Consider the following 27,961-nt stretch of genomic DNA (forward strand, 5'->3'; position numbering starts at 1 on the left):
TCCAGGGCGAGCTACTTTATAGTGGAAGAGAAATTTTTCCTTTATCATTTGTTTTAAGTATTGATAAATAAAGAACAGTCTGTGATGGGTATTGATTTCATTTCAGTTTGGACACTTTGTTATTCTGATGCCTTAAATTACCCAGCCTGTAACAGTCAACTTCCCGATACAGCCAGCAGTTTGTCAGCATCCCACCCGCGTTGTTCCTGTGTGCTCGGGGTGGCATTTGCACACCCAGGAGTTCAGGGAGACGGGAAGCACCCTGCCTCTTTTGAAAGCTCTAATATTAGTGTTGCTGTTATCTGTAAAAACAAGCAACCCGCCTCCATTTCCCGTCACCAGTAACAAAAGACTCAAAGTAAATATAAACTAGATAATAAACCCCCAAATATGTAAATATATAAAATAACCACCAAAATATATAAAGTGGGTAATAGTCGGATCACTAGAACTTAGAGAGAGAATGGCTCTATTTGCTTTCTGACTTCTTTGCATTTGGCTGTGACACAGTGGGTGTTCAGTCTTTTGCATAGTTTCTGGGAGGAGGTATTGTTTTTAAGCACAGAAAAATCAACTTGTAAAGCCTCAAATCAGCAAGGCGTGCTTTCAGACTGGAATTGACCCTTGCCTTTGTAAAAACAATTTTAACTGTCTTGGCAGGCAGTGCGCCGAGGGAGACGGTGAGTAGGCAGAAATATTTTGCCAGCTCCAGGTAATTTAGTTGGTATATTCTGAGCTATCTGCAGGCAGCAAATCACATTGTGAAATTAGGCAGGGGCGAAGTACGTCTTTGCTTTTGCTGAGAGTGTTTCAGGTGTTTGTTAACGAAATGTTATGTGGATTTAATTTTTTTTATATATGAAGTAATGTGTTTTAGCTAGTGTTCAGCAGTGCAAATTCATTAACAGCACGTGCACTCTTGACTGCTTTTGTTCTCATGGGCACTACTTTTTGGGAGGCTGGGCCATGTCCGTCTGCTCTTGAGGCAGGTTTTATGTTGTCTTCTCCCTGCTGGGCTCCCCGACTTCACAGCACACGCATGTACAGCCTGTACATCTCCACTCTGCCTGTCTCTGAGAATTAGTAGCTTTTTTTTTAAAGCAGCTCAATGACTGCGTGTGCATGGTAAGTTTGCCTTCAGCTTGCTCCTTGAAGGCTGTCCAAAAAAAATGGATGGGAGTGAATTGCTGCCTGCAGATTAAGCCCGAAATTTGCTCTGGAGAGGCCGTGGGAAAGAAGACTACTGGGAGCAGAGTGTGGCCTGGGTGAATTATTGCTGTGGACTGCAGATGATGTATAGGCTGGCGGTTGGGGCACCAACATCAAAGCACGTTCTCTTGGCAACAGGTTTTTTGTCAAGATGGTCTCTTGCAGATTTGCATCACTGGATATGTACACTTGTTCCAGAGGATTTTTGGAGGCTGGTGCCTGGCTTGTAAAATGCCAACAGGCAGTCCGTTACAACTATGATTTGCTCTTTCGCATGCTGGCTTTCATTAAAATTCTTGCAGAAGGAAAAGTTGGTGTTGGTAGAAAGGAGGAGAGTGACAACATGTTTCTCTTGGCAGTGGTGTTAGGTGTTCCTGCTCGAAGTAATTGCAGAGCTGGGACGCAAATAAAAGCTGCCAGGTGTTGGGTGTTGGCTGAGCTGCCAGAAGGCTTTTGGTGGCACTGCGGGGCCTGGGGAGGGACTGGAGGGTGACAGCCAAGGCCTTAGTACCTCCTGGGGTTTCACAGGGCTCTGACGCTGAGCGGTGCCCAGGGCGTGTAGGAGAGCCCACTGAAATGACCTCCTGCAGCTGCAGGCACCTCTTCTGTTTGCTTTTGAGTTTGCAGCTAGAAAGTCAGATTTTTTCCTTTCCAGGTCTGTGCTAGCGACGGTGGATGTTAGTGCTACATCATAGGCCTGTTGAATGGCCAAAAATGGTTCACCATGTTCGCAATTTCAGGAATTTGAGGTTTCGGAAACCTCTGAAATTACAACAGAGCTACAACAGAGATGGTTTTTTTTCCTGAAATGGCCATTCACACCGAGTATTCCAGCACCAACGGTTATTCTGGAGGACAGAGACTGCCTTTTGCCTTCCTAGCTCATGAGCCCTGTATGCTTACTATCCAGGCAAAAGCATGAGAAGATTGAATTTTGCTGTAGCGGATGCTTGAGGAGGATTGCCCGACTGTAGTCTCTGCTCCAGCGGCTGTTGTTTGTGTGTTGTGCTGTGCTTACGTGGCACCGTTGGGTAGGGGAGAGGTTGCCCGGTTCAGAACTCGGCAGTCTAGAAGTGTGCGTGCTGGATATTGGCGGAGGCTGGGCACAGTACACCACAATAACAATCCTGTTTAATTTTCCTGTCTGCTTTAATTATTATACATGGCCAGTCTATAGGACTCAAGGTGTTTCTTGGGGTTGCTCCAAGAGCTGAAGCAAGCTGCTTGGACTTACCATTCTTTGTAGCGTTTTCTCTGCTGTGTGAGTATCTGCACACTTTATTAGTACGCTTCCCTGTGTATCTCTTGGTCCATTTCTCTCTCTTCAGACGTGCTCCTCAGTCCTGTCATTTTTTTGTGTAGCAGTTTTAGGGACTGTGCTCACAAATGCTTGAAGCCGGTACGTCTGGACTAAACAGTTCTGTGTGTGCACCGGTGTTCTTTGTGCCAACATACGTGCTTCTGTGGCCGCGTGGTCACCTGGCTGGCATTGAAATTAATGGCTTTTTTTGTGTGGCGGAGGATCGCTTCCACTAACAGTTCACTGTGCAGCTGCCTAGGTGCAAGGAAAGGACTGCTCCAGACCATAAACAAGTGCTGTGGGCACAGGAACAGGTTTCGTTTGCTACCACTGTGGGTTTTTGTTGATTTAAGGTGTGTGAAATTACATGTACGCCTCAAGCAATTTGGATTTCCTGCTGCAAGGAAAGCCTTACTCTTCTTTAAAAGAGAGAAGATAACAAAAACCCCCTTTATAGTGCTGGTGGGGTCAATTCCTTCTGCTTCTTGTCCTGTATGGTTTTAAGGCCAGCACTGGTGCTTACAGTCAGTGTTTCACAGACTTTCTAAAGAAAAAAAAACCCGAAGTATTGTCATTGTAAAGGTTTGATATTTTGCCAACTTCCATAGTTTGTGATTATCATCATTGGCTTAGTTTTTAGAATAATTTTTTGTTCTTATAGCCTATATACTGAATTGAGCCTGTATGTAATAAGTTCATCTGTTAGCAAAATTATATAAAATATAACACAGTATACAAACCTGAGTCTTGAAAACGAGACTGCTGGAAATGTGTTCTCTGCTGTAGAGCTAACCCCCGTTTTCTGTTTACAGGGCAATCACTTTGATCAATATGAAGAAGGGCACCTGGAGATAGAGCAAGCATCTTTAGACAAGCCTATAGAATCGGTAAGATACATACTTATCAGCATCGTCAACCCACCAAAAATTAGGCCGTGATCGGATGGTACTTGATGTGAATGCAGTCAAATTTGATAGGAGTGGGCGTCTTTTTGTCAGTACAGGGTTATTTTTTTTGTGGTAAATTGCATGCTGAGATTAAGTGGGCCTGGGATTTAATCTTTAAGTAGTTCTCCTAAAACTATAGGTGACTTTAAGTTTTAGTTCAACATGATATTTCAGAAATTACTTAAAATAATACATTCATTCATATAGATATTTATTTTGTTAAGTTTTTATACTTTTCTTTGAAGAAGCAGTTTAATTCATATGCAGACCTGATGCAATAGTGTAGTAAAATGTATTTTGATCCTTTTTTTAGTTTATATTTTTGGAAAGCTACTGGTGTGTTAAAGTGTTAGAATGACACCTGGCAGTATGGAAACAGGGGTACATGACAGTGTTAGTGTAGCAGTCCTTCCCCACGAACCTGAAACTGCGCTGCGAGTTTCTGTAAACTATTGCTTTGAATTGGGTGTGGAGTGTACAGCCATAAGATGGGGAAAATTAAGTTTTGTTTAGTTTTACCTTTTTAAGCTTTTAGTAGCTTTTTAATTTTTCTCTTTGCAAAGCATCTTCTGCTAGTCTTAGGTGCAGTAGCTTGTTCAGCCTAAACTGGATCTAAGTTTGGCACTTAGCTAAGTTTCATTTGCAGTTTCAGTATGAGAGCAAGAAAACTTGTAGCGAATAACTGAGGGTCACTTAGTGGTGTTCTGATTAAGACTAGATTTTTGTTTAGAAAGTACGTGTCAAGTGTTTCTTTTCCCTATTAATAATTTAAGTTCTCTGTTAAAGTTTCTTCACGTTAGTCTGCACTTAGAAGAAACTGTTAGCAAAAGATCGATATATATTTTTCATTCATGTGTAGGTTGGTGTTGTGTGTGTTTGTGTGCGTGTTAGATGTTTACAAAAAATTTACACAACTTGGGGTGTTCGACATTTTTCTTCCGCAGCAGTTGGCCCATATTAGCTAAGCAGCCATGATCTGGTTTGTATTGCACGGTCTGCCTTTTTTAATTTCTTCTCTAGGGTTTCCTTTCCCCCTTCTTATTTCTGTTCTTCTGGTCCAGTGAACACTGCATATAGTACCTACTGTCTTAATGTGCTGGCATGATGCTAGATTTAGGCATGGCAGTAATTGATGACGCATGAGATAATGCTGCAGAGATGGGAATTTGTATTCAACGTTCTCCTGAATACTTCAATCTTACGTTGTGATGTGGGGGTTTTAATTAAAATGCCAAGTGTCTTTCCCTGTGTAAATATAATGAGAAATACTCGTTGATAGCCTGTGCCACGCTGGAAATCAGCATTTCAAAATAATTCAAATACTACTTACAGACTAGACTGGTTACCTGATTTCTAAAAGTGTTTTCCCAAACAGAGGGGCAGAAGTGGTCACAGATGACATCTCTGTGGTGTTCCAAAGGGAGCGATGCCTTCGGAAGCGTGTAAAACGGGAACGAGTACACTGGACCCAACAACATGGGCACACAGACTCACAGTACAGCTTGGATCATCTGCAGATGTAACACTTTATGGCAGTTTGATTAATGTTGAACTGCAACAGAAAAATTAAAGTCAGTTACAGCGTTAATATTTTATTCATATATATATCACCATCCAAATATCGGGACATGATTAATCTTTACAACTTTTTTTGGTAGGTTTTAGTATGTACAGTTCAGCCTAATGGTTAAATTTGAAAACAGTTTGATGGAGAGGACAAGAGAACAACTTCTTTAGGAGGAGAAAGAGTTAAAACCTCAAATTGTTCTTACCTTCAAATGCAGTTTGTTTCGCTCTTCTTTTGTCTATAATAAGAGAAACAAGCGTTTGAGTTGCAAGACCCCTAGCCTGGGACATGAAACTCTTGGAAGGAGTCACAGAACGGAGTAACTGTATGTTCTGCATTGTCACAGCAGCTGTGCTCTGTGTTGGAGCACACTTGAGCTGGCTTCATGTGCTAGTCCCAGAATTTAAAAGCTGTTACTGCTGCACGGGGTGTTTTTTTGGTCTCATGAATAAGCCCAGTGTCAGAAACTGTGGTCAGAAACACACTGGTCACTTTTAAGGTTAATCTTCACATGGTCTTCATTAAATACATTGTTGATTCTTAAAAGAAATTCTGTAGCTGGGAAGCATAAATAATTTTGTCAGGTTCCCTGACACCTGTGAAAATGATTTTGCTTCCATACTATTAATGACTTATGTGCCTTTTTAAATTGGCAAATCACACACATTAAAAGAAGGAACAGTTTTCTTGTCAGAGTTTAGTGCTGCACCTCTTCTGCAGGATTTTTCACTAGGAAAGAGGTGTCCATACTGCTGGGCTGCCTTCTTGTATTTTATGCTGTTTACTCACCCAGAAGTGGATAACATACTTCAGCTGAAATTGAGAGGGAAGGAGTAAGGGCAAGTCTATAATTTGCAAATATTTAGATGTGTGGTATTTGCAATATTAACAAATTGTTTTATAATCCTTAACCAGTTCCCTGTTAGCGATTCAGCTGACCTTTAAAAAGGAATCTGCTCAGAGTAATGAGTAAGAGCCTGTGCTTCACATTATGGAAATAGTTTGGATGACAGATGTCTTTGTGTGAGGAACCGTTTGATCAGCAATAGCAGATCAAAGCACTTTCCAGTTAAAAGTTTAAAGTTTGGTTATTCTACAGACTGAAGAGTGGATTGAGTATATTCTCTTAAATGTTCTTCTCGCAGATTCTCACATCTTAGTAATATGAAAACGCTTTAAAGACTAAAGGTAGCTTGCGTTTGGAAATCCCGGGGGCAGAGGGTTTCACTTGAAGGATACATTTGACAATCACCACTGAAGTGAGATCCATCTCTGCAGCATTATCTGTTGAGAGGTGCTGACTGTACTGCTACAGCATGCAACTCAAAGGTGGCTGGAAAAATAGGTTGGGGAGTCTACAGATCATTACAATGTTGAAACGTGTCCTCAATTAGCGTACTAGTATTTTTGTTCCTGTGGAAATCCTGCTTTGTACAGCTTGTTTAGGCCAAAGATGTCTGGACTGAAACATGCGACTATAACCAAAGTACATTTATGGAAAATAGAGCTGACGAGCTAGTGGATATATGTAGCCTAAATAAGCAGCCAGCTATTTTCCATTACTAAATTGAAGAAAATATTTCATATCAATGGACTCTTCATAGCTGCAAATACTGATGATTTTTTTTTTTCCCCACAAGTAACAATTTTTTTTGTTCTGGTTTGAAAGATGCTGCACTTACACTGGCTGTTCACGTCAGTACGACCACTGGTGTCCTTGAAAAATCAGAGCACTTAACCCTTTTTTAAATTCAAGAAGCTGCATGCATTTGTTTTAAAATATTTTAAGTGCACTGAGTTCAGGTACTCAAACGGGAAGTCGCAAAGTATTGCAGCTTTAATAGAATCCAGATTTTCTTCACGTTAATCCCTTATTTCTACTTGTTTACTGAATCTTGTTGCTGTGAATTTATGGTTTTCTTTGTCCCAGCAGTACAGATCAAGTAGGAGATAGCAATATACCCTTAGAGCCCACCCGAGAAAGCAGCCCTTTCCCCGTGCAGGCAGTACGCAGAGCGTCAGGGAGTCGAACCAAGCTGTCGCCGTTGCAGGTCGGAGGCCAGACTGCGTATCACCCGCTTATTCTGGAGCTTGTTAGTTTGTCCTCGTCATAACTAACAAATGTCCTTTTCCCCCCCTCTCTCTAATTCTGCTCAGTTACACAAGGAGGTCCTTGAACTACACAAGGTTTCAGGCTTCAGTTGGTAGTTGTTTGACGATCGCAGGCTATTGTAGACGACTGTCCGAGCTGAAGCTGGGTTTTGTCGCACTGTATATCTGTACAGATCTGTGGACTCCACTAGTTCCAAAGTGTAATTTGATGAGGCTGCTGATTTGACATTTAGCAGTAGCCATATGTGGACAGCGCTATAAATAATGTGCTTCTTGAAGCTGAATGGTGTAGCATTACTATTTGGCTTTTCTCTCTAGTCTTCATTGTGTCATCTGTAGTGAGCTATAGGTTTTGTTTTGGGAATCTTTTCAACCTCTTGTTTGCATGGGTTCACCCAGTAGCATCCAATCCTTGCTTATAGACTCCTCAATACACAGTCAGCACAGCTTACAATCCACTCAAGAGACGTATGGTTCCTGCCGATGCCGAGAGACGAACCATGTGAATGGGGTACGTGGGGTGACGTGGGGATCTTACGGAAAACCTCTGTCAGGCAAAACTAGTGTTTTGGTTTATCCGTAACGGAGCTCAATCCACCGACTGCGGATTATATCCCACATACAACATCATCAAAACCTTTCAGTTCTTGTATGCATCTTTTCATTGTATGCATTTTTTTTCTATTGGCCAGGACCTTTGTCAGAAATTTGTGCTGGGGATATCTTGATCAGGAATCACTGATACCCGTGGAAAGCCATCAGGGGCATCTTGTCAGTGCACAGGATGGGGAATTGGGGAGGCCAGTTTGAGCTGTTGGAGAAGGTCCCTTTGGATGGGATTTTCCCAAAGTAGCTTATCCAACTCCCATGAAGGTTTGGTGAAGTCAAGACCTTTACATTTCCTACATACTTTTGGAAAAGCTATTCTTCATCCGTAATGCAAAGTTCTCCATCTGGAAACAGAAAGGATCAGTACTGAACAGCTCCGTAGTGGTGAGAGTAATGCCGGGAGGCGTAAATTGTTCCATCAAGATCTTGCTGAGCCACTCTGTCCTACACTGAGCACCCCGCAATCTGGTGTCCAGCGCTGTCTCCGTGACTGGGTACCCAGAGAGATAGTGCTGCTGTTGTGAGCAGTTTGGACAGTAAATGAGAGCTCACTTGCTCACTCAGACACCTGTCTGGAGACTTATTTTGGCTGCCTCAATGATTTTTATTGTGGCTGTAACACAAGGAGCTCCAAAACATTACTGTAAGAAAGTGAGGAGACTTGTGCCACCAGCTCTCTGCTGAGAAACGGGGGGACTTCCTCGTTGGGCTGTTGGTGTTTCTGTAGATCGCTGCAGCTCTTCCTGTAGGAAAATTGCTACATACAAAAGGAATGACAGGATGTTTGGTGTAAAAAAAAAAAAAAAAAAAAAAAAAAAAAACAAAAAAACAAAAAAACCAAAAAAACCCCAAAAAAACCCCCAAAAAACCAAAACAAAAAGTCTTTTCTACTTGAAAGAGTTCACACTTTTACACAACTTTCACTTAAAAATGCAATTTAAAAAAAAAAAGTTACCAGCTGTTGTGACATTTGCTGCCCCGTGTCAAATGTTGGTTCTGACATCCCTGGCTACTCCTCAGGCCGCCAGGCTTTGCAGCACGGCTCTCACGTGGGAGCTTAGCAAGCCTGGCCTTCCATAATTTAATTTTTAGGGCAGCATTTACGCTGAAGAGCAGTCCTGCCAGTCTGCCTCCGAGAGGTCTGTGATAGTGATTTGAAATGGAGGAAGGAGGGTGAGCATGGCTAGAAATGAGCATATTAACGACTAGGTCCCAACTCCGATGTTAATATTAAACTCTTAGGGTTGTTCTCCCTGTTCAATGAAACAGAAGATGCTCCATTTCAGTTTAGCAATACTTAAAATTAGGAAGTAGTTTCACTGCTTAAGCAAACAAATGGAAGCAACTCAGGGGGGAAAAACACCCCCTTCCTGGGAACTGAGACAGGGTGACAATATTCAGGCGTAATTCCAATTTATGTCAAACAACTTGCGACCATCCTCTTGAGTGGTTTTGTAAAAGTGGTGCTAATGTGTATAACCCTTCTAAATTTTTCTTTTTTCCCTTTAACATTTGTTTACCCCTTCACTGTGTCAGTCACAACACACCGCTCTTGAATCTCCCAGCTGGTCTTGACTTGTTGAATTTATTTTATGCTTTCACTCTTCTTTAATAAATACATTACTTGCAAGCAGTGAATTGAAAACAAAGCAAAAGAAAAACTACCATTAGTGATTGGACAGTTTCTTACTTTGTGTTACATTTAACTGTTCTTTTGACAGCCCAGTTTTTAAAGCCAGGTTCGTATGGAAATGCTTTCACTCCACTTGCACTGCTTTTGGAAATAGCATACTGCTTCATCTGTCTTTATTTTAGTGCATTCATAACACAACACAGTCAGCACAATGTCTCATCTCCACTTAGCAAAAGATTGCAAAGTACTCCTTGTCCTTTTTTTGAAAATGCAGCCATTTTTGTCAGCACCGGCTTTTAAAAATCGGATTCAATAATCCTTTGTCAGATACGGTTGCAGTGCTAATGGTACAACAATTAGGGCGTTATCCATAAAACCTTTGAACTTCAGGCCCCTTTTGCATGAAGGACTGTGCAGCTGTTGTGGCCGTTAGAGAAACGGTCTGCAGCAGAGATATTTGCAGGTAAGTTTTCCTACACTTCCGAACAGATAGTCTTCTCCATGGTGTTTGTGGTTGGAATCCATATTTGTTCATTTTTCCTTTTTTTGCATATACTGATTTAAGCTTTTATAACCAGACATTTCCTTACTTCTCCTTTTTTAATTTTTTTTTTTTCCATGTAGCCCTAATTACGTCCTGGGGGAGAGCCGGTAGTGTGGGAAAGATGTACGTAGTTGCCTTGAAAAATATAGGAGACAAAATGTCTCGCTTTACTTTTATATCAGAAAAAAATTTAAATTTATACTTGATAGAATCTTTTTGAGGAGAAATGTATCCATGCAGCCAATATTTTTGGGAAGATTGTGTCTTTCAAGCTGATTCACCAAAGTTCTGCAAACTGTGTGGTCGTTTTCTTCAATGTGGAGTGAGTGAAAAAACCACTGCTGTTCTGACTTGCGTTGATGACTTGGTTATTTAATTAAAGAAACCTGCAGCATAGATATCTTTTTTTTTTTTTAAGCTTCCATGTACCACTCAATGTTACAGATTCACAGCCTGTTGTAATTCAGGATATTTCTGTGGTTTGCCTTATAACAATTAATAATCAACAAATACATATCTGATTTTTATTTTTTATGATTAGAAGGTGAACACAGTCCTAACTGAGAGTCCTTCTTTGAGGAGTTGACAGTTGGTCACTGCTAGTAAGCTGGTAAACTGATCAATAAGGGATAAGCTGTCAGCTTTAGATGGTGACAAGGGTGCTGTTAGCACTCTTGTTCTTTGTTTGGGGGAAGAAATCTTGCATAAAAACATAATGAATTCCACAAAGAGCCCCTGCTCAGCCCTGTTTTCAAAAGCTGACACTTAATTGCTGCATCAGTACTTTTCCACTTATTCTGAAATAGCTTTTTTTTTTTTAGGAAGATGAGACATTATGCTTATTGTTTCCCCTACATGCACTAATGGTTCCTTGCTGTTAACTTATTGCTAGGCCTGTTTCATTCTAACATCTTAGTATTTTTGTTAGTTTACATGTGAAATGCATCACCCAGTCTGTGCTTGAGCTCATTTTATTTAACTGATTTTTTTTTTTTTTTTGGTTTTACTAACCTCACTGTTTTTTCAGTTTAATATTGGCTGCATGCTAGTTTATATATATATATATACATATATAAAAAAACCCAATCAAGTCTAGCCTGGATTTTGCTATGATTGTGTTTTGGTTTCTAGTGGTGGGGCAGTCTTGCACTTACAACTTACTCAGTATTATAAAAGCCTGACACACAAACAAAATGACTAAACACATTGTAGATTTTCTTTACAAAAAATCTTAAGTGGTGCTGTCTAGGTGATGGATATGATTGTATAAATAGCTTGATTTTATGCTTTTTACTGTCAATTTTTATTGGTACACTTTATTTTCTCCCACATTGCTTTTTTTTTTTTTATTTTTTTTGTTTTAAACGTGATGCACAAAAGTTGCCCAGCACACCATCAGAAAGTGACCGTCCCCAATACCCCATCCCCCTGGAAAAATTCTAGCCAGCAATTTTTGACATTTGTCTTTCCCTTTTATTGGGCATATATTGCCTTTTCAGTAGCATTTTTTTGCATGCATATATATGTAGAAAATCTCTTGCTCATCACATGTTTAAATGTCAGTGGGAAGGGAAGAATATATTATTGGAATATTTTTGGTTTGTTTTCTCTGTTCTGTCTGTCAGGATAATATTGGACACCGCTTACTCCAGAAACATGGGTGGAAGCTGGGCCAGGGATTGGGAAAGTCACTGCAGGGTAAGTCCAGTAGCTTGTGTCTGAAACATTCAACACCAGCTCCAGTCTTTAACAAAATTATTTCTGCTTTTTGTTCTTAGATAGATTTTCTTTCCATTATTAATATATCCAAACAAATGCACTGTTGAGTTTCATATTTAGCAATTTGCAAGTGGAAGCTGCTGCCTCACTTACTGGTACAGGTTAGACATGATGTGTGTGTCATGTATGTGTAAGAATCACCGTGTTTGGCATTTTTGGAGGGAGGTAAATTAACTGCCTACTTACTAACAGGTAGTTGTGCAGCTTCTAAAACTATAATGATATTCTTCTGCTGGCTGGATGCTTTGATATTAAAAGAATTTAAAATACAAGCTAGTTACGATGATGTGTGTGCATGTTTCACAGTGGTGTCAGAAGCCATTAGAAGGCGAGTAAAAGGGCCCACTGAAGACTGAAAGTGGTGGCAGAGGTTCTCATGGATGGGAGAGGCTCGCTTCTAGTTTCTCCAGAGGGCTTTCATGGGTTTGGCTTATTTCTGTTCCCCAGCAGCCTGTTTTGTCAGGGATTTAGCAAATTGCCTTGAGACGCCGCAGTGTTAGTTGAAGCAATACACCTAGTCCTGATGCTGTCTTGAGCCGAAATCCTTCTGTGACACTGAATCCCGTGATTTAGATTGGGCCGGTGCTGCCCGGTTCATGTGGGTGGCTTTAGCCATTCCCCTGGCTGGTAGTTCCTGCTCTGCAGAGGTCCTAGCCAGGGTGAAAGCACACAGCAGTGATGTGTTGAGAAAAACTGAAGGTAGTGCTTCCTACCAGTTACTCCTTATGAACTGCCTGTGTATACGGCGTCTGCCTGTGATACTGCGAGTAAGGTGCTCGGTATTTACCACAGGCACGAGACTGTGTGCCCAGGCAGTTTCTGTGGAAACCTCTTGGAAGTGTTTGAAACTCAAGCACTCTGAGTTCCTCAGAGTAACTTACTCGTGTTCCCATACCCTTAGTCTGAAGACCTGGGAGCTTGTAATTGGACTTCCATGCCCCTACAGTGAGTCCATTAGAGATAAGTATTTCTGTGCTGTGGAGGACTGCTGGGAGGTAACGAGCTCTCTGAACTCTGGGAATGCATATTAATCTCTTGGACTAAGGCACTCTAACTTCTCAGACAGGACTGCATTGGTGGTTAATGCTTCTTGCTTCCTCTAACACGGTTTCATTTGAAGTCGTCTGGTTAATGCATGGCACTCTTATAGTCCTCTCGTGTCCTGTGCTGGTGCCAAAGCTCAGGACATGGTTGTAGTTGTCACCTCTTGGGCTTCTGCTTTGGCATGGCATCACGGGATGTGTAACCTGGTCTGTTTTCTCTTTTGGGTGCCCCTATTGCTCTGTGCGTCACCAGTGTGGAAACACGGAGACTTGAAAGAAAGAAGTTAAAGCCTTCTCCCAGCCCCAGCTGGATTCAGCAGCACAGCCCGAGGGGCCCTGTGCGTGTGGTGTTGCAGGCACTGCCGTGACGGAGTAAACAGCAGACAACTCTGGAGTTTGAGGCAAAGAGGGTGGTGTCACTGTGTGCTGAGGATGAGAGGGTCAGGGCAGCCCGCGGGGTTGATCGGGCGTTTGTGTTTTGATGCTTGTCCAGATTTAGGTTTTCCCACTGTGCATTTCGCAGCGCTGAATCCATACCGTCTCTCTTGCGTATTATTGAAGCTCTGGTGATTTGAACTGTCTGGAAGCTACAGACAATTCGCAGTATGGGCTGTGAGGGGTTTCCTGGGCCTCCTGCATTTTAATAGAAATAGCCCATCTAGTTTAACCCAGGTAAGCGCTGAAACCATCCTAGTGTGGGCTTTGGAGAGTCTGCAGGAATTGTAAAGTGCCTTTTGCCTTCCAGAAGGAGAGCAGCGCCCTGTCCATCTGACAGACAAACGGCCTCTCTGGCCGAGGTGCCAGGGGGCAGAGGATGTGGAGGGGTGCTGCTGCTCCAGTTCTGCTCGACGTGAAGCCATCAAGGTGCTCCCTCTTTGTTACGAGCAGCTAGAGCATTTGCCGGTGGCATTGATGATGATCACGTTGGGAGTGTTTAATTCATTATCCAGTGACCTTTTTACATGAATCTTAGATTGTCCAAAAATCCTGATATAAACTGCCAGAAAGGAAACATTTGCATCCAATTTTAATTTTATTCTAGAAGTTTGAAGAGTGAAGTCACTTGATGTGCACTGAGAATGGAAGAACAAAACAAAGTTCTTCCCCTCTTCCACACTCCCTTCTTGATCAGAAAGGACCAAGAGTGATTTCTAAAGACATGTAAGACTAGCAAATGCAGAGCATCTCTGTTGTTAACTCTCTGTGCTTCGTGCTGTGCTTGAGCCTAAAATCTTAAACAGCCTACGGCTGAGAGGTACCGCAGAAGTAGAACTGCTTCAAGTAGTCCTCAGCGTTGGGTATGGTACCTGACCTCCTGCAGAAGGCCTTTCCAACAAACCCTCAAAAACCTAAATTTTGGGTTACACATTGATACTACATTCATCTTTTTTCAATGCAGTTAACTTCAATTTTAAAGGAAGTTGATGAGTTCAGTGTGCTTACTTTTATGTAGCTTTTAATTCTAGATGTTCACCTGAACTGGAGCTTCAGTCATAAATGCTTACTTCTTCTAGAAAGGCTGTTAGGTTGTTGTTCAACAAGAACTGGACACTGCAGGACTGTACTGTTGTTAACTACCCACTGTGGATATAATCCAGCAGTGAGAGTGCTGAACTGTTTCTATGAATGGTAGCTGGAATAGCCTAAAATTCACACTTGGCAATTGCTGGTGTAAAAATCTGCTCTTGTAGTACAAAGGTACCGAGCAGGCTGGCTCATTCTCTGCAAAATTTCCAAAGCAGAGTAGTGTTGTACCTACTGGGGCAGCTGCCTTGTGGTTTAAATCTTGTTAACCATTGTAGCTGGTGGAGGAGCTGAGCCACTAAGAAAGCAAGTAATCCATGTCCTTAATAATATAGCTGTTGTAAGAGAAGCTGTATTCTAACTGTAACACATCTGCATCTTTTATTTTAGGTGCATATTGAGTGGAGTATGAGACAGGGATAGTGCTGTTGTCTCTGACTGTGCAAGTGCTAGAATACTGGTTCAGAGAAGCTCATAATGAATTCAGCAGAGTCATTCCTCTGCTCATCTCTTCTCCTGATGTTTTTCACATTTTTTTTTTTCCCACAAACAACTTGTGTTATATTTGGAAATGTTGCTTCAACTTGGTAACAGCCAATGAATATGAAAAAGCAGAAGAGGGGGTTGCCAGTTGACAGGGATCTTTTTTAATCTGGAAAGTATGGCTTGGGGAACCACTTTTCTATAGAGATTGTGCAATGGCTGTGCTCTAACCAATGAGAAAATGGTGGTTGTAGACCATTTTCTCTTTGGGGGGAAACACGTGTAATTGATAATCTAGAATTCTGTGGTCTACTGAAAAAAAATAAAACTAGCAAAAGATGTGGTAAAACACTGACCTTCATGTGAAGTCCTGTGCTAAATGAGACCATGGATTGTGAATAAATCAGAGGAGTTACGTAAGTCAGAAAAGGAATGAGAGAGCTGAGTGAAATCTTGAATTCAAATACTCTATAGATTTCTCTTGGAATAAGCATTTCATATTAAGTTAAAATATTATTATGAAAAGCATTGAGAGATTGATGTGCAGAAGTAGTATAATTTTAATCATACATTTGAAAATATTTGTATAAGCTCTTCACATTTTTCCCTGTGTGTTCAATTTTTTGACAAGTCTTGTTTAAAAAGTGCTGAAAACTTTGGGTTTTGTCTTGGACTTGAGCGTTTACTATGAGGTAATAGTATTCTAGAGGTACAGGTGCAAGACTAAAACCAGTAGTTGAATCTCATTTAATTAAACTAGGGAAAACTGAACAGAGTGGATGAACTCTATCCTTAGGAAACAAAAGGCTGTTAACTTGCTTTGTCAGAAAACAGGGGCATATGTGACTTCATTTGATGCACCCAGAAAGAGGATAACATGTAGGACAGACAGTGAAATGACCTAGCATTTCAGACTGGCTGATGTTTTAATGTGGCTCTCTTGAATCGGTCATCTAGCTCATGTGGGGAGTCATGCACCAAGAATTAGATGGTTCCCTGGGATGAGGTCAGGACTGGAGTGTGTGGTGGGGAGTATCTGATAAATAAGGACAGGGGCGGCCTGATAGCAAAGAGCAATCAGGCAGGCTTTAAACGCTAGTTAATGCCCCAGGCTCTGGTGTTGCTGAGTTCTTTCCTAGCCATCCTCCTCCCCTCCTCATGGTTACCCTGCTGCTTCCTCTGTCATAGGAAGGGGTGTGGAGGCTTGAGGGGAGGGGGTGGGCAGCTCTGAAGGGATGGTTTTCTGCAAATAGGTGGTTTGGAGAGTGCAGACTGGTCAGTTAGGGAGGTTTGTCTGATGTTTGCTGGCCATACGGAAGGGACTCGCAGGAAGGATTGACCAGCTTTGGTGGACAGGTCTAGCTCATACTTCGCTAGTCGCTCTGTGAGCGGACTGTGTAGTAACTGTAGTTTTGTAGTTTTTCAGCATGCTCTTCTGGATTTGCTGTCTGAAGGTCCTCTCTTAAGGAAATGTGCTTGTTTGACTGCAACCTCAGTGCTTTAAAAATTGCTCCAAGACCTGTACAGAAAGCAGTTACATTAAGTTTCCCTATACCACCAACTGTGTGTGGTGTATGATTAATTTGATAGGTTTAAAACCATTGATTTAATTCTCATTCCCACAGTATTCCCAAAATTGGGATTATCCTGGTCTTTTGTGGTATCGAGAGGTGAACCAGAATCTGGTATTTTGCTATAGCAACAGATAACATATGTTTTTGTCACGGCATAGCTATTCTTAAGTATTTATGTTGTTAAATCAAATAGTTTAGATAATATCTGGTTTTAGTGTAGAACTGGAATTGAGCCTTGAACCTTCATGCATAAAGTTTGCTCCTGGCTTGTCTGTAGGGGACCGAGGCAGCTCTTCCACCACTTGATTATTGTTGTGCTGAAAATGTTACTCGGTGTGAAACTAAGTTAAGTGTCCAGGTGGATGGCAATGCTCTGTGGGATGCTGTTTTGTACTAGTACTTGGGTTATCTCAATTTCTCAGAAAACAGAAGCAGCAGGTGGCTGTGTTTGGAGAAGGGCAGTCCCTTTTGGGGCAGTTAGTTGAAGTAGCAGTAGGTTTACCTGTAGCCTTTGGTCCAAAAGGAATGTGTTCTGTCCCATGACTCCTATTCCTGTGTAGTAATAACTTCCTTTTTGTTTGCTTATGTTTTTAGCAAAGTTTTGGCATCATTTCAGCAGGACTATTCTGAAAGGCTGGTTGAATCTTCTGAGAGCAGCAATACTAATGTAATGCAGGCTGCCTGCAGTCAGAGCCATGTTCGGTGTCATGGGAGCTCTTGGCAGTGCCGTGGAAAGCTGTGAACCCCTTCCTGTGTGCTTGTTCTCTTCCACTCAGCCTGAAAACAATAAACCCTTTACAGATTGTCGGGACAGTGCTGTTTCTGTTGATCAAGGTGTGCTGCAAACTCAAGGTATAAATTGTACTGGTGACACAGGCAGCAGCAGTTATGAGTGTGCACAACAAAACTTTGGTTTTATTTTATCCTTTCGTGAGCATATAAATTACCTAACAAGGTAGGAAAGTCAGGTATGTCCCATTTGTTAGAAAATGCTAGAATTCAGTTCCTCCATTTAACTGTATTTTTGTTGCACGGTTTTCAATTAAAAAAAGGCACAAGTGGATTTCTGCTCTGACTTGCAAATTCTGTGATGATAAATATAGTCCTCGCTCCCCCCTTCCCTTATACTACGATGCAGTTCTTATTTGGCACGTTCTTCACTAAATCTGTTCAGACAAGCTCTTGTTTTCCCTCTTGGTATAAAGGATGAGAAGAGTGAAAGGACAGAACTGTCAAAGAAATGCTAGAAGACGTGCAGAGAGGAGAGCCTGCAGGTGAAGAAGTGGCCCTGTGGCTAAGGCAGGAAATATCCGTTCTCTGGCAGCCTCTGTGATAATTGTCCTTTGTGAGCTCAAGCTCAGTAAGAGTCACTGTTCCGAGACGGTGTCAGGTGGCTGCAGGTGATGCACGCTGTGCTTTCTGGATGCCGGTTTCGTTAGACGTGTGGGGAGTAAGAAGTGGAGCTTTGACCACTCAAGCAACTGAGATCAGTTGCAAATGTGATCTCTTGGCAGCTGCGACTTGGAGAAATAAGCTCAGGGTTTGAATTCCAGAGGTCTTGAATCCTGGCTCTGTCACCAGTTCACCAAATGGCTTAATATATTAATATATTTTTCCATTTGTTGAATCCTCTGACCTCATGAAGGCAGACAGAGTAGATGTTTGTCAGGCCTTGAGAACATGGAACAATGAGCACCCGAGAGAAACACCACAAGGAAATGAGGGATGTTATATTTCTTTCTGGGTTTTGAAGCTTTATAATAAATACAAGAAAATATCGAAGAGAAAGATAAGAATGTTTAACAGGGCCTTTATTCATTACGTACGGAATGATTTGGCAGTCTTACCCAAGAAATACATGTGAACACAATCTTTTCTTGTATCTTAACATGTCCTCACGAGAACCTGAATTCTGGCATAGACTGATGTTCCCACACTTGTGTTAGCAACATAAATCATTGCAATAGTTTTAAGAATAATATTTTCATGTGAATTTAGCTTTGAAAAACCTGGGTAATGTGGCTTTGAAAGCCTGCTATCATCACACCAGTCTTCGCTACCATGCCGAAATCCGCAAGACCGCAGACCTGAGGGAAGGTTTACTTAATGTCTCAGTCTCCTCTGGGGGAAGCAGTTGCCCCCTTGTTTGCTTTTGAATGTGCAGGATCCTTCCGTTGATGACACGTGAGAAGTTTATGGGTTGCTTGAGTGTGCGTAGTCAATGCAATCGTTATTCTTTCAGTGACACATGCTTATTGTGACAGAGACGGCCTACTTTTGGCTTAGTATCGGGCTTTATTGCCCTTTGTGTTCATAAAATGTTAAAGCAGTGTCATTAAACTCTGAAAGATGAGTGTGTGGGAGGTGAGTAGTCATGGCTATGCACAGCCTGCTGCCGCTCTTGCAGTGTGGCCCTAAATCAGACAGGACTCTTTAGCCCTCTCCACTTACCGAGATCAAGTAAGACAGCGACTCTTACCTCTGATTTCTGTTCTAGACTGACCAAGATTTATGTTCTTGCTTTAACATCTTCCATGTTGTTGTTTAGTACCATTGATCACTGTTTGGGTTAGGGATGGTTATTGACCCAGACTCTGCTGTGTGTCTTCCCTTGCAGAAGGTCAGGGAGCTCTGCTTGGTTTTCTGCAAGTGCCACCCTTGGCTTGTGTGTCTAAGAAGTTTTGAGCTTCCATTTGAAGTTTTCCATGTGACTGGGGTGTTTGCAACTTGTCTTTTTGCTCGTCGTTTCTCTCCTGCTTAATGAGGATTAAGTTCACAGTGCAGTTTTTGTGTACTTGGAAAACAGTTTTTCCTCACTGGGACTTGCTGCTTGTCTCTGAGGATGGTAGACATTTCAGACTGTGTTTGAATTTGTTGATTGTTTGTGACCCTTTCCAGAAATCTGACGTAAACAGGATGAGCTCACAAATCTAATTCCCGAAGGAGATCAGGATAAAAGGTTGCCTTGTTTGTTTGTTTCTTGCAGCAATTGGAATGAGCTTGATAATGTGGCATCATTTTTAGCCAGCAAGGAGCACTGCAGAGCATGCCAGGGCTTGTTCACCAGTAAAAATTAGTGGATTTCCTCATCTCTCCCCTTTTGATGTACTGAATGAGGAGTCTGAATTTTCAGTGTGACAGGTCTTGGGCTATCGAAACGCACAATGGGCCCAGGAAAGTTTTAAGAGCTTGCAAAATTCCTAACCTTTGAAAATTAAACTCATCCACAACAACTCATCCCTATCTCCCATCTTCACAGAGACGCTGTAGTTGAGTGGTGGTGGTGTCCTGTATCTGTGGGTGCCTTGCTGTGGGCACTGATAGCTGACTCCAGGCACCTATTGACCTTTCACAGCCTGCAGTGGGGTTTGTGCCGCAGGCGACAGCAAACTGACCCTTACCCACCAGAGCAAATCCAGTGATGTGATCATCAAACTCCCCAGCGCTGGCGTCATGCAGCCGTGTTTCTAATCTCCGCGGCAGTCCCTTTCCAAGAGCAATTAAAACCTCCTAGAAGGTTGTCTCTTACCGTGGTTCTGTTTTCAGTTGTAGCATAAAGATAGCGAGTAAGGAAAAATCATCTGTACTCAATGAGATCACGTCCCACAGTTTGTATCCTCCCGAGACGCTTAGTTCATGAAATTCGCTGATGAAGAGTGTGATATCGATCAGTCCTCTAGGATTATATCCCACAAAGCTTGTACCTGGGAGGAATTTCTATTAAGATGTCAACATAGTGAGCAGGATTAAGGCTGTTCTGTTACCGCTCTGGTCTTACATGCTATGCATAAGTGATACACTGAAATATATGTGACTGAATTACATTAATGCATAATTTTGGGGGTCCATCTTTTTTCCAACGGGAGCATCCTGTTCTTTCTCTGTCATTAAACAGACCTTCAGAAAAGTCTTATATCTACTGCAGTGCATGATACTGCTGGAGGGAGGAGTTCTGAATCTGCAAATTGTCGATGAAAACTGTTTTCTGTTTTGACTGTTTAAAAAAAAAAAAGATAAAATGTGCACTAGTGTTGACAATGCCAGCATTTCTAGACGGGCTCAGATGGCAGGTCCATCTGGTGCAGAGTCCTGTTCGAAGAGCAGAGCAGCATCTACCCGCTGTGTCCAGAGACGGAGCACGCACCCTGCAGCTGGCAACCGTGAAACGATAATCCTCCACGTACAGCACGACCTGGTGTCTGGTGCTAAAGCCCTGAAGCATGAGGATTAACTCTTTTCCCAAGATTTGTGAATTTATAGCACTGCTGGCAAAGTATTTGCTTATAGCCAATAACTTTGTGCAATTCAAAAAGAGTGAATTTGGAGAAGTCTGCCCGGCAAGGTGCTGCCTGCAGTCTGCCTGCAGTCTGCCTCCCTGCTGCTGGCAGATCTCTGAGCAGGCACAGGGCTCCAGGAGGGGGGGTGGCTGTCGAGGCATATTTGGGGGTGAGCAATTTTTCACAAGTTGGGAGAAAGGTTTCCCCGTTTCTTTGGGAAGAGGAGAGCAAAGCAAGTATATCTGGTCAGTTTTAAAATCTTCATTTCTTTTCTGAATTAAGGAAATAGTTTACTTTAAGAGACTGGATTTTCCAAGGTGTGACTCTTGTGCAAGCTCTTAGTTTTTCCCATCCTGCTGGAAGTTTATGCTTTGTCCTCTCCACAGAGTCTTTCCCCTTGCGTGGAAGTGTTTTATACAATAACCCTCCCTGGTTTGGGGTTTGTAGCCTGTGTAATGTGACCAGCCTCTAAAGGAAAGAGTTTGTGACCTGGTTCAAAAAGAAGATAAATTTTCTGGGGTGTAGGGGGATGGCGCACAGACACAGCTTTGTGTGATCTGCATGATTTACCGTATGGGGGGTTAGTTGTCGATGTGGCAGTGCTTGCAACCCTGCGCAGTGGCCTGAAGTGTGGGAATTCTTGCCCTTTCTTGAAAGCTCAGTTTTTCCCTTTGAAGTATGTCGGTGTACCCAAAAAGGGTCAACAGGCACCCTAAACCTGGGAGTCCCACAACATCCGAGAACCACGTTTACATGCTGGTAAAGATGCTGTTGTCACGCGCAGTAGCTGTGGAATAAATTTTCTTGAGGAAGTTCTTCAAAAGGAGAACTTAAAGAGCTTAACTTTTTAAAGTCCCATTTTCCCCTTTGGCTGTTCTCCATCTTCCGCCCAGCCCGCTTGGCAGTCAGTGGGGTGAGAGGTGGCCCTTTGGCAACACAAGAGCCTGTTCCCTTCCCTCAGCTCTAGTGGCTTTTCTAGGACACGGAGCAAGACTCCCCTGGCCCCCCTGCCCCACAGCCCAGCGCTTTGCCCGGCAGCGTGTCTCCCAGCCCCAGACGGAGCCGGGGTTTTGGTGGTGGGGATGGGCACTGCTGCCCGTGGCTGTGATACGTGCTCGAAGTGCTCGGACTTGGCACTTGGCGGCTGGATGTCACGCTGGCTGGCTGCGCTGGCCGGCTGCCGCGCTGTTTCATTCGGAGTGAAATGATGGTTAAGTTTAAAACAAAGACATCACTTTTCGCCTTGAATATTCTCCTCCTACCTGAAAACAGAGCTCCTTTTGATCCAAAATATTTGTAATTGCCTTAAGATCCTGATTTGTTTCATTTTTAAACTGTCTGCTTAAATGTGCCTCAGTGCCTCTTTTCGATTGGGCTGTCACCAGGGGCTCAGCCTCTTCCAACACCCAAAACTGAGGCTGCGAGCGCAGCTCTGAAAGCAAGTAACAACTACTCAAAATCTACCCGCTCCCTGATTCCACAGGGGAAAGCATGGTGATGGGGTGGAGGGGTGAGGAAGAAGCCTCATATTGTAATTTTTTTTTTTTTAACCCATCCTACCTGCCTACTACAAACGGCCTATTTTCTGCCCCTAATGGTTTCTGCCTAACAAATGGTGTTTCTTTTTTACAGCGTTATGATCCTGGACTTGTTGTGGTGATGGTAAACTTAGCAGTGGTAATTTTTTATTTTCAGACTGAATTACTCCTTTTGTCATCAGTGCACCAATATGTTAGGCTTACTTTCTCTGTTGTAGCCATCATCCTTCTGCTTGGTCTTTCATTTTCCTTTCCTTTCCTTTCTTTATGCACACTTGTCTGATCCTTGTTCATTAAAGGGTATTGCTAAGAAGGGATGTTTCTGTTTGTGTTAGAACTGCCAAAATCAGTTTAAACATAAATTTCTAATACTGTCCAAACTTGATTTTTCCCCAACACGATGGGCACTAGCACTTGCTACTGCAATTTCCAAATAGATTTTGAAAAAAAACCAAAACCCAAAAAACTTTGACTGCCTTAGAAGGCAAAAGTACTGATGCATTGTTTGTACGCAGGGGTTTACCAGGGCATCGAAAGATCTCGATTGCTGGAGAAACAAACAAACAAAACCACCAACAAAACAAAAAGAAAAAAGCTTGGAAAAAAAAAAAAAAATTATTGGCACTTGCTGCCAGCCATTCCATTTGGGTTCACCACTTACCAGTAAATCCCTGGCTGAGACGTTATGAAAGTGATATTGCACTTAGGAAGTCATTTTTATAACCTGTCTTTAATTTGGTCCTTTTGCTAAAAATTGCAGTCACTGCTTACTTTATTATACCATTGGGCGTAAGAGAAATGTTTTCAAATGGAGAATGCTTAAAATACCCAAACAAAAGCTCAATTCAAAATATTATTTTGGATCAGCATGATAACTATTTTTGGACTTGGTGGATATATGCCTGTCAAATTTGTGGGCGTATAAACAAAACCATAAAGCCATTAATTAAATGGACTTGTTTCTGAAAGAAAAACACATGCCTCTGTACTTTAAGAGTTAAAAAGACACAAGTCTGACCAGAGTAGGTTCCCTTTGTGGAGTCTGAGATCTGTGGGCTGTCGCTATTGCAGGAGTTAAGCAAGCTGATATTGGAGAAGAGAGAAGTTGATGCCTATACAGGTTTTCTGAGGCAGTTTTAAAGATTTTAACCTCTTGTGCATGTGAATGGCAATGGAATATTTTTGGCATGATTGAAACCTGTAGATCTTTTAGCCCAAAGGTATAATATATGTGTATGTGTGTATAACAAAACAGTTGTTTACACCAAAACCAGAGCAATAATAAGGGAAGTAAACATTCTGTTTTTTTACTCAAGGTATGCACCGGATAAGGTAAGTACTTTTTCAGTGGGCTTACATCACAACGAACAGCGCCAGTTGTGATGTAAAAATAAAAATAATAATAATAAAAAAAAAAAAGCTGTGGTAGTAAAGTGCTTGTCTGCCCCATTTTGCTTTGTTTGGCTGGTTATGAGTGGATTAAAGATATGTTTAAAAAAATAAATCTCCAGCATAGTTTGATTAGTTCAAAGTCAATTTTCTTCGCAACTAGTCCTTTTCACAGCTTACAGATGACACAGCGAGTGCTAGAGCATCTCTGCAGGAGCTGGGGAAGCAGGTGCTTGACCACCTGGCCCGGGCCGGGCGGTTCTTTTGGATGAAAGAAGTTTGGCTTCTGTGCCACGCTTCTCGGTCAGCTTTACTTACTCTTGGGAAGGGACAAAAGTTGGTGGGAGGGAGGCTTCCGCATCTTTTACGGGAAAGTCCTAATCAATTATTAATGTGATAGAGCAGTAAAATGTATTTAATAGCTTTTTCACTTGCATCAGAAGAGGAGGAGTATGTATTGTCTGATGTGGAAGCGTTGAGGAGAAGGTTAATTTCTCAAGTCCTGTTAACAGCCCCGCCCTAGGACTTGTCATGGTCGAACATTAACCACCAGAATATTTTACCTGACCAGTTAATGTTCATAAAATACCATTTATCAGTACTCGGGATGCATTTAACTGTAACTGGTTTGGAGCTGAGAAGCGGGTTTGGCTGTAAGCTGTGAGAATGGCTTGTGTTTGGTTCACTGTAGCTTTCTGGTCTCTGCACTCCAAGGCAAGATCTCTAACCACCCAAACCCAATGTGTAAAGCGAGCTGTGGTGACGGACTGGCCGCTGACCGCCTCTGTGTGTGTTCCTCTTACAGGGAGGACAGATCCCATCCCTATCGTCGTCAAGTACGATGTCATGGGCATGGGGCGGATGGAGATGGAGGTAAGCTCGCCCGGCTCCTGCCCTGCACCCCGTCACTCCTTGCATGGCTCTCGGGGAGTTGATAGGGAAGAAATTTAAAAGTGAGAGTTTGAGCATCAAAGGTAAAGAAAAACTTGCTCTTAAATCAACACAGTAAGAAAACACTTCTCAAAATACATGCTCTGTTTACCCATGGGTACCCGAGTTCTGAGGTCTGGATGCTATCCGAAATTCCTGGGCTTTTCAGTTTCACTTCCCCAGAGCCGAGGCTGCTGTCGGCAGCGGACGGTCCTGCTGGGAGCCTGCACCTCAGAAGGATTGCTGGTTTGCATGTGGGTTACGCTGTGGGATGACGAAACAGGGAAAGTGAAGTACAGTATGCAAAGATTCTGTTTCAAACTTCATCTTTTTTAAATTGCACATTCTGGCAGTCTCAGTAGTGCAAAGTATTTATGGGACAAATTGCATCTCTCTTTTTTTTTTTTTTTTTTTTAAAAAAAAGCTTGACTATGCCGAAGATGCCACTGAGCGGAGGCGTGTACTGGAGGTGGAGAAAGAAGACACCGAGGAGCTGAGACAGAAATACAAGGTACTGAAACAGGGGCATTGACATCAAAGTTCCCGTGGGCTGAGTGGGAGAGGATTTATTCTGATAGGACAGAGCTCTTTGTTAGGCTGTGCTAATGGTAGTAGGAATTAAGTATTCTGTTTTTTTGCCATTGTTGAGATTATTTATATTTTAACAAACTGGTTATTCACTTCCTGGAATTAACCTTGATGTTTGTTTAGCTCCTTTAAGAGCTACAGGATAGCAGCAGAACTTTCTCTGCGTGCTTTGCTCCTGTTCTGGAAAAATCAGTCCTAGGGTAAGCAGAACATTTCCTTCCCTACACCCAGGGCTGCCAAATTTTTCTAGTGAACCTGCCATGTTGTCAGTGGAAAATCTGCAGGTGCAAATGTTAGATGGGCAGTTATCAGCTGGAAGTGGAGTAGATCATCTGCTATTACTGAGCAAGCAGCAAGTAGTGCATTATGATATTGTTGCATAAATCCTGTTGTCTTTGAAAAGGTAGGACGTGGCTCCAGTTTTGAGAAATTGATGGGCTGTATCTCTTCGGAAGAATTTCTCAGGCAGCATTAAAAAGATATTTTGAACCTGTGGGGTTTTTTGTAAGACAAAAACTATTATGTTTTTAATGATAAAAATGGGCCATCGTGTTGGCATTGAGCATGACATGGTGGAACATATGGATTAGCTGTAACTGAGTTCCCTGTGGAGACATGGTCTTTGCTAGTCCTCTAATCCACTCTTCCAGCCTATAAAACATCAAGTCTTAGGAACGCCTGCTTGTTTAATTGTCCTGAGATTTGAGAACACCAGGGTTGAAGAGCCCTAGACATTAAAGTTCCAGTTTTGCGTAAATTCTAATGCTTTGAGGAATAGTGGAAAAGTAGTTTCAATTCCATTAAACTTAAACATAACCATGGCAAATCTAAAGTTCCGTCTCACCAGTTCAACAGTTAATACTGCAGGTAGGTTATTCAGCTACAAGAATTTACAGCCTCCTTTCCTGACTTTTTTTTTCCCTTAAGTTGAGACCTTGACTCGCTTGGTAAGTGAATTGCTGGTATATTTGTTCATTTAAAAATCAAAGCCATTGTGATTACTTTTAAAGCTAATTCTTAGTTTGGAGCTGGAGGAAGCTAATGATCTCTTCTGGCACTTTAAAGTACAAGTAGTGCTCTTAAATGGGCTTATGCAGCCAGTGCTGAGCAGTTCCTCTTTGTCCAGGTGCGCATTCTCCTTGCAGAAGTTTCTCCTTTGTGCTGTTTTTAATCTCCTGCTGGGTGGCATGCTGCTCACACCCTACAAAGGGAAGGGTTGGCTGTGACGTTGGCCGTTCTTGGGCAGCGTTGGCCGTTCTTGGGCAGCGTGTGGCTGGAAGCCTGGATCCCTTCCTGCAGCAAGCCCCCAGCTGCGATGCTGGGCATCTTCAGCCAGCAGCAGCTGTTCAGTACAAAGTATTTCTTCGTTTCGGGGTGGTTGGTAGGAGCTCTTGTGTGAACTGCATGTAATGATGCTTTATCTCAGGTCTGCAATGCGATTTATGGTAAAGTTCTTGGGTTTTGCAATTGTCTTTTCAAACGCAGTTGAACGTGTGCTGCTCTCTGAGACTTTGTCTTCCTGCCATTATTCAGCACAGTTTTTTTTTCAGGAACTCTGTGAGCGGCAGCAGTCTCTCCCAGCTCGGATGTGTTTTTATTAGCATACTCTATCATTAGGCTCTTGCATTTCTGTATTAATCTGTAAAAAATCTCTGCAAGCATAATTTTTTTCAGTGCTCCGCAGGAGTCCATTATGTAATTGCCAACTGTGGCCGCATCCTGATTAGCCATTCAGTGAGTCTCAAAGGAATTTCAGATAACTCTGCAACCAAGAAGCAAGCAAGAAATGTTCTTTAACTCCCTTCTTTTGTATGGATTCTGATCGCTCAAATGGCTGTGTTTTCATTGTTTAGCCACAGGATGCTTTCTGAAAAAAACCTACACATGGCGCAGGAAGCTTGTTCAGGGCTTCAGAGGAACTTTAAATGTCATTGTTCCGTGGGTCTCACGCTGCTCTGTTTTCCTTTCTTGGCTTCCGGGGGACCTGCTTCAGGCTCAAACCTCTAGACAGTTTTGTTGATTTTTATTCTTTTTTTCTTCTTAACAAGGGCCTCCAGTAATAAATGGAAGCAGGAACTTGAAAGAGATTTATTTTTTTATTTAGAAGGTGAACAGTGCTTTAAATTGAAAAAAACCCTCCAACTTTTAGCCGTAGAATTTTTCAGATTTCCCCCCCTTGGGTGTTGAAATTTTTTTACATTAATTTTGCATTATAGAAAACACAGCAATATTATTTCAATGTAATTTTGATGTGGTAACTGGGAGATAAACCATATTGACCTGAACAAGATCTTAAATAAAAAGAGAAAAGCTACCATAGTATATCTTTTTTTAAATGTTTGCTAGCCTCTCTTGCTAATGCAAGGAAATTTCCCATAAGAAGCTTGTATTGAAGACAAACTCTTAGGTGCTCTTTCTCAAATGTTAGACTATTTTTTCTTACATAATTTCTCTTTACTCCAGTTGAAATGCAAATGGTAAATAGCTGTGTGCTGATGTTAGCACAGCGTGGTTTGTAATGTTGCGTTTGTAGCTGCCCTTCTTGTATGCATCAGCATAAATGCTTCCATCTTGTTAAGGTAAACCTTCCCCAGCTTTCTTGTAAAGAGCGGCGATGTTTTATTAATTCTGCTGGTGGGATTGTAATTGAAACGACCTGGCTAGAGGAAGAAGCTGCTTAGCCCTGAGATTAGTGTGTGTCTCGGCATCAGGTGCATTTCGGAGCCCCCCCAGCTCTGCATCGCCCGCGGCTGTGCCCTGGGGACAGGGCTCGTGGAGCAGCACAGGCTGGCTTCCAGGCACTCGGGCTTCAAGCCTTTACAGCCACTCGAGGGACTGGCATTTCCACAGATCCCAGAGCTTTTTGCTACTGCCAATCCAAAAGCTGCTACTTCTCTTTATAGCAAGAGAGGGGA

At 42.3% G+C, this 27,961-nt stretch overlaps 1 protein-coding gene across 7 annotated transcripts in view; it reads left to right on the forward strand.

Moving 5' to 3' along the window:
* The window catches only part of GPATCH8 (G-patch domain containing 8), a 57,585-nt gene that overhangs the window by 12,654 nt on the left and 16,970 nt on the right, over positions 1-27,961 (forward strand). For 4 of the 7 annotated variants that reach the window (XM_074849831.1, XM_074849832.1, XM_074849834.1 and 1 more), the window contains 4 exons: positions 3,322-3,396; positions 11,547-11,619; positions 24,334-24,401; positions 24,883-24,969. In XM_074849831.1, coding sequence (XP_074705932.1) covers positions 3,322-3,396; positions 11,547-11,619; positions 24,334-24,401; positions 24,883-24,969 — 303 coding nt within the window. Of the gene's footprint in view, positions 1-3,321; positions 3,397-9,465; positions 9,484-11,546; positions 11,620-22,233; positions 22,279-24,333; positions 24,402-24,882; positions 24,970-27,961 lie in introns of all 7 variants that reach the window. The other 3 variants (XM_074849835.1, XM_074849836.1, XM_074849837.1) reach the window with 3 other exon arrangements.

Source organism: Strix aluco, chromosome 24 (assembly GCF_031877795.1).
Source record: "Strix aluco isolate bStrAlu1 chromosome 24, bStrAlu1.hap1, whole genome shotgun sequence".
NCBI lineage: Eukaryota > Metazoa > Chordata > Aves > Strigiformes > Strigidae > Strix > Strix aluco.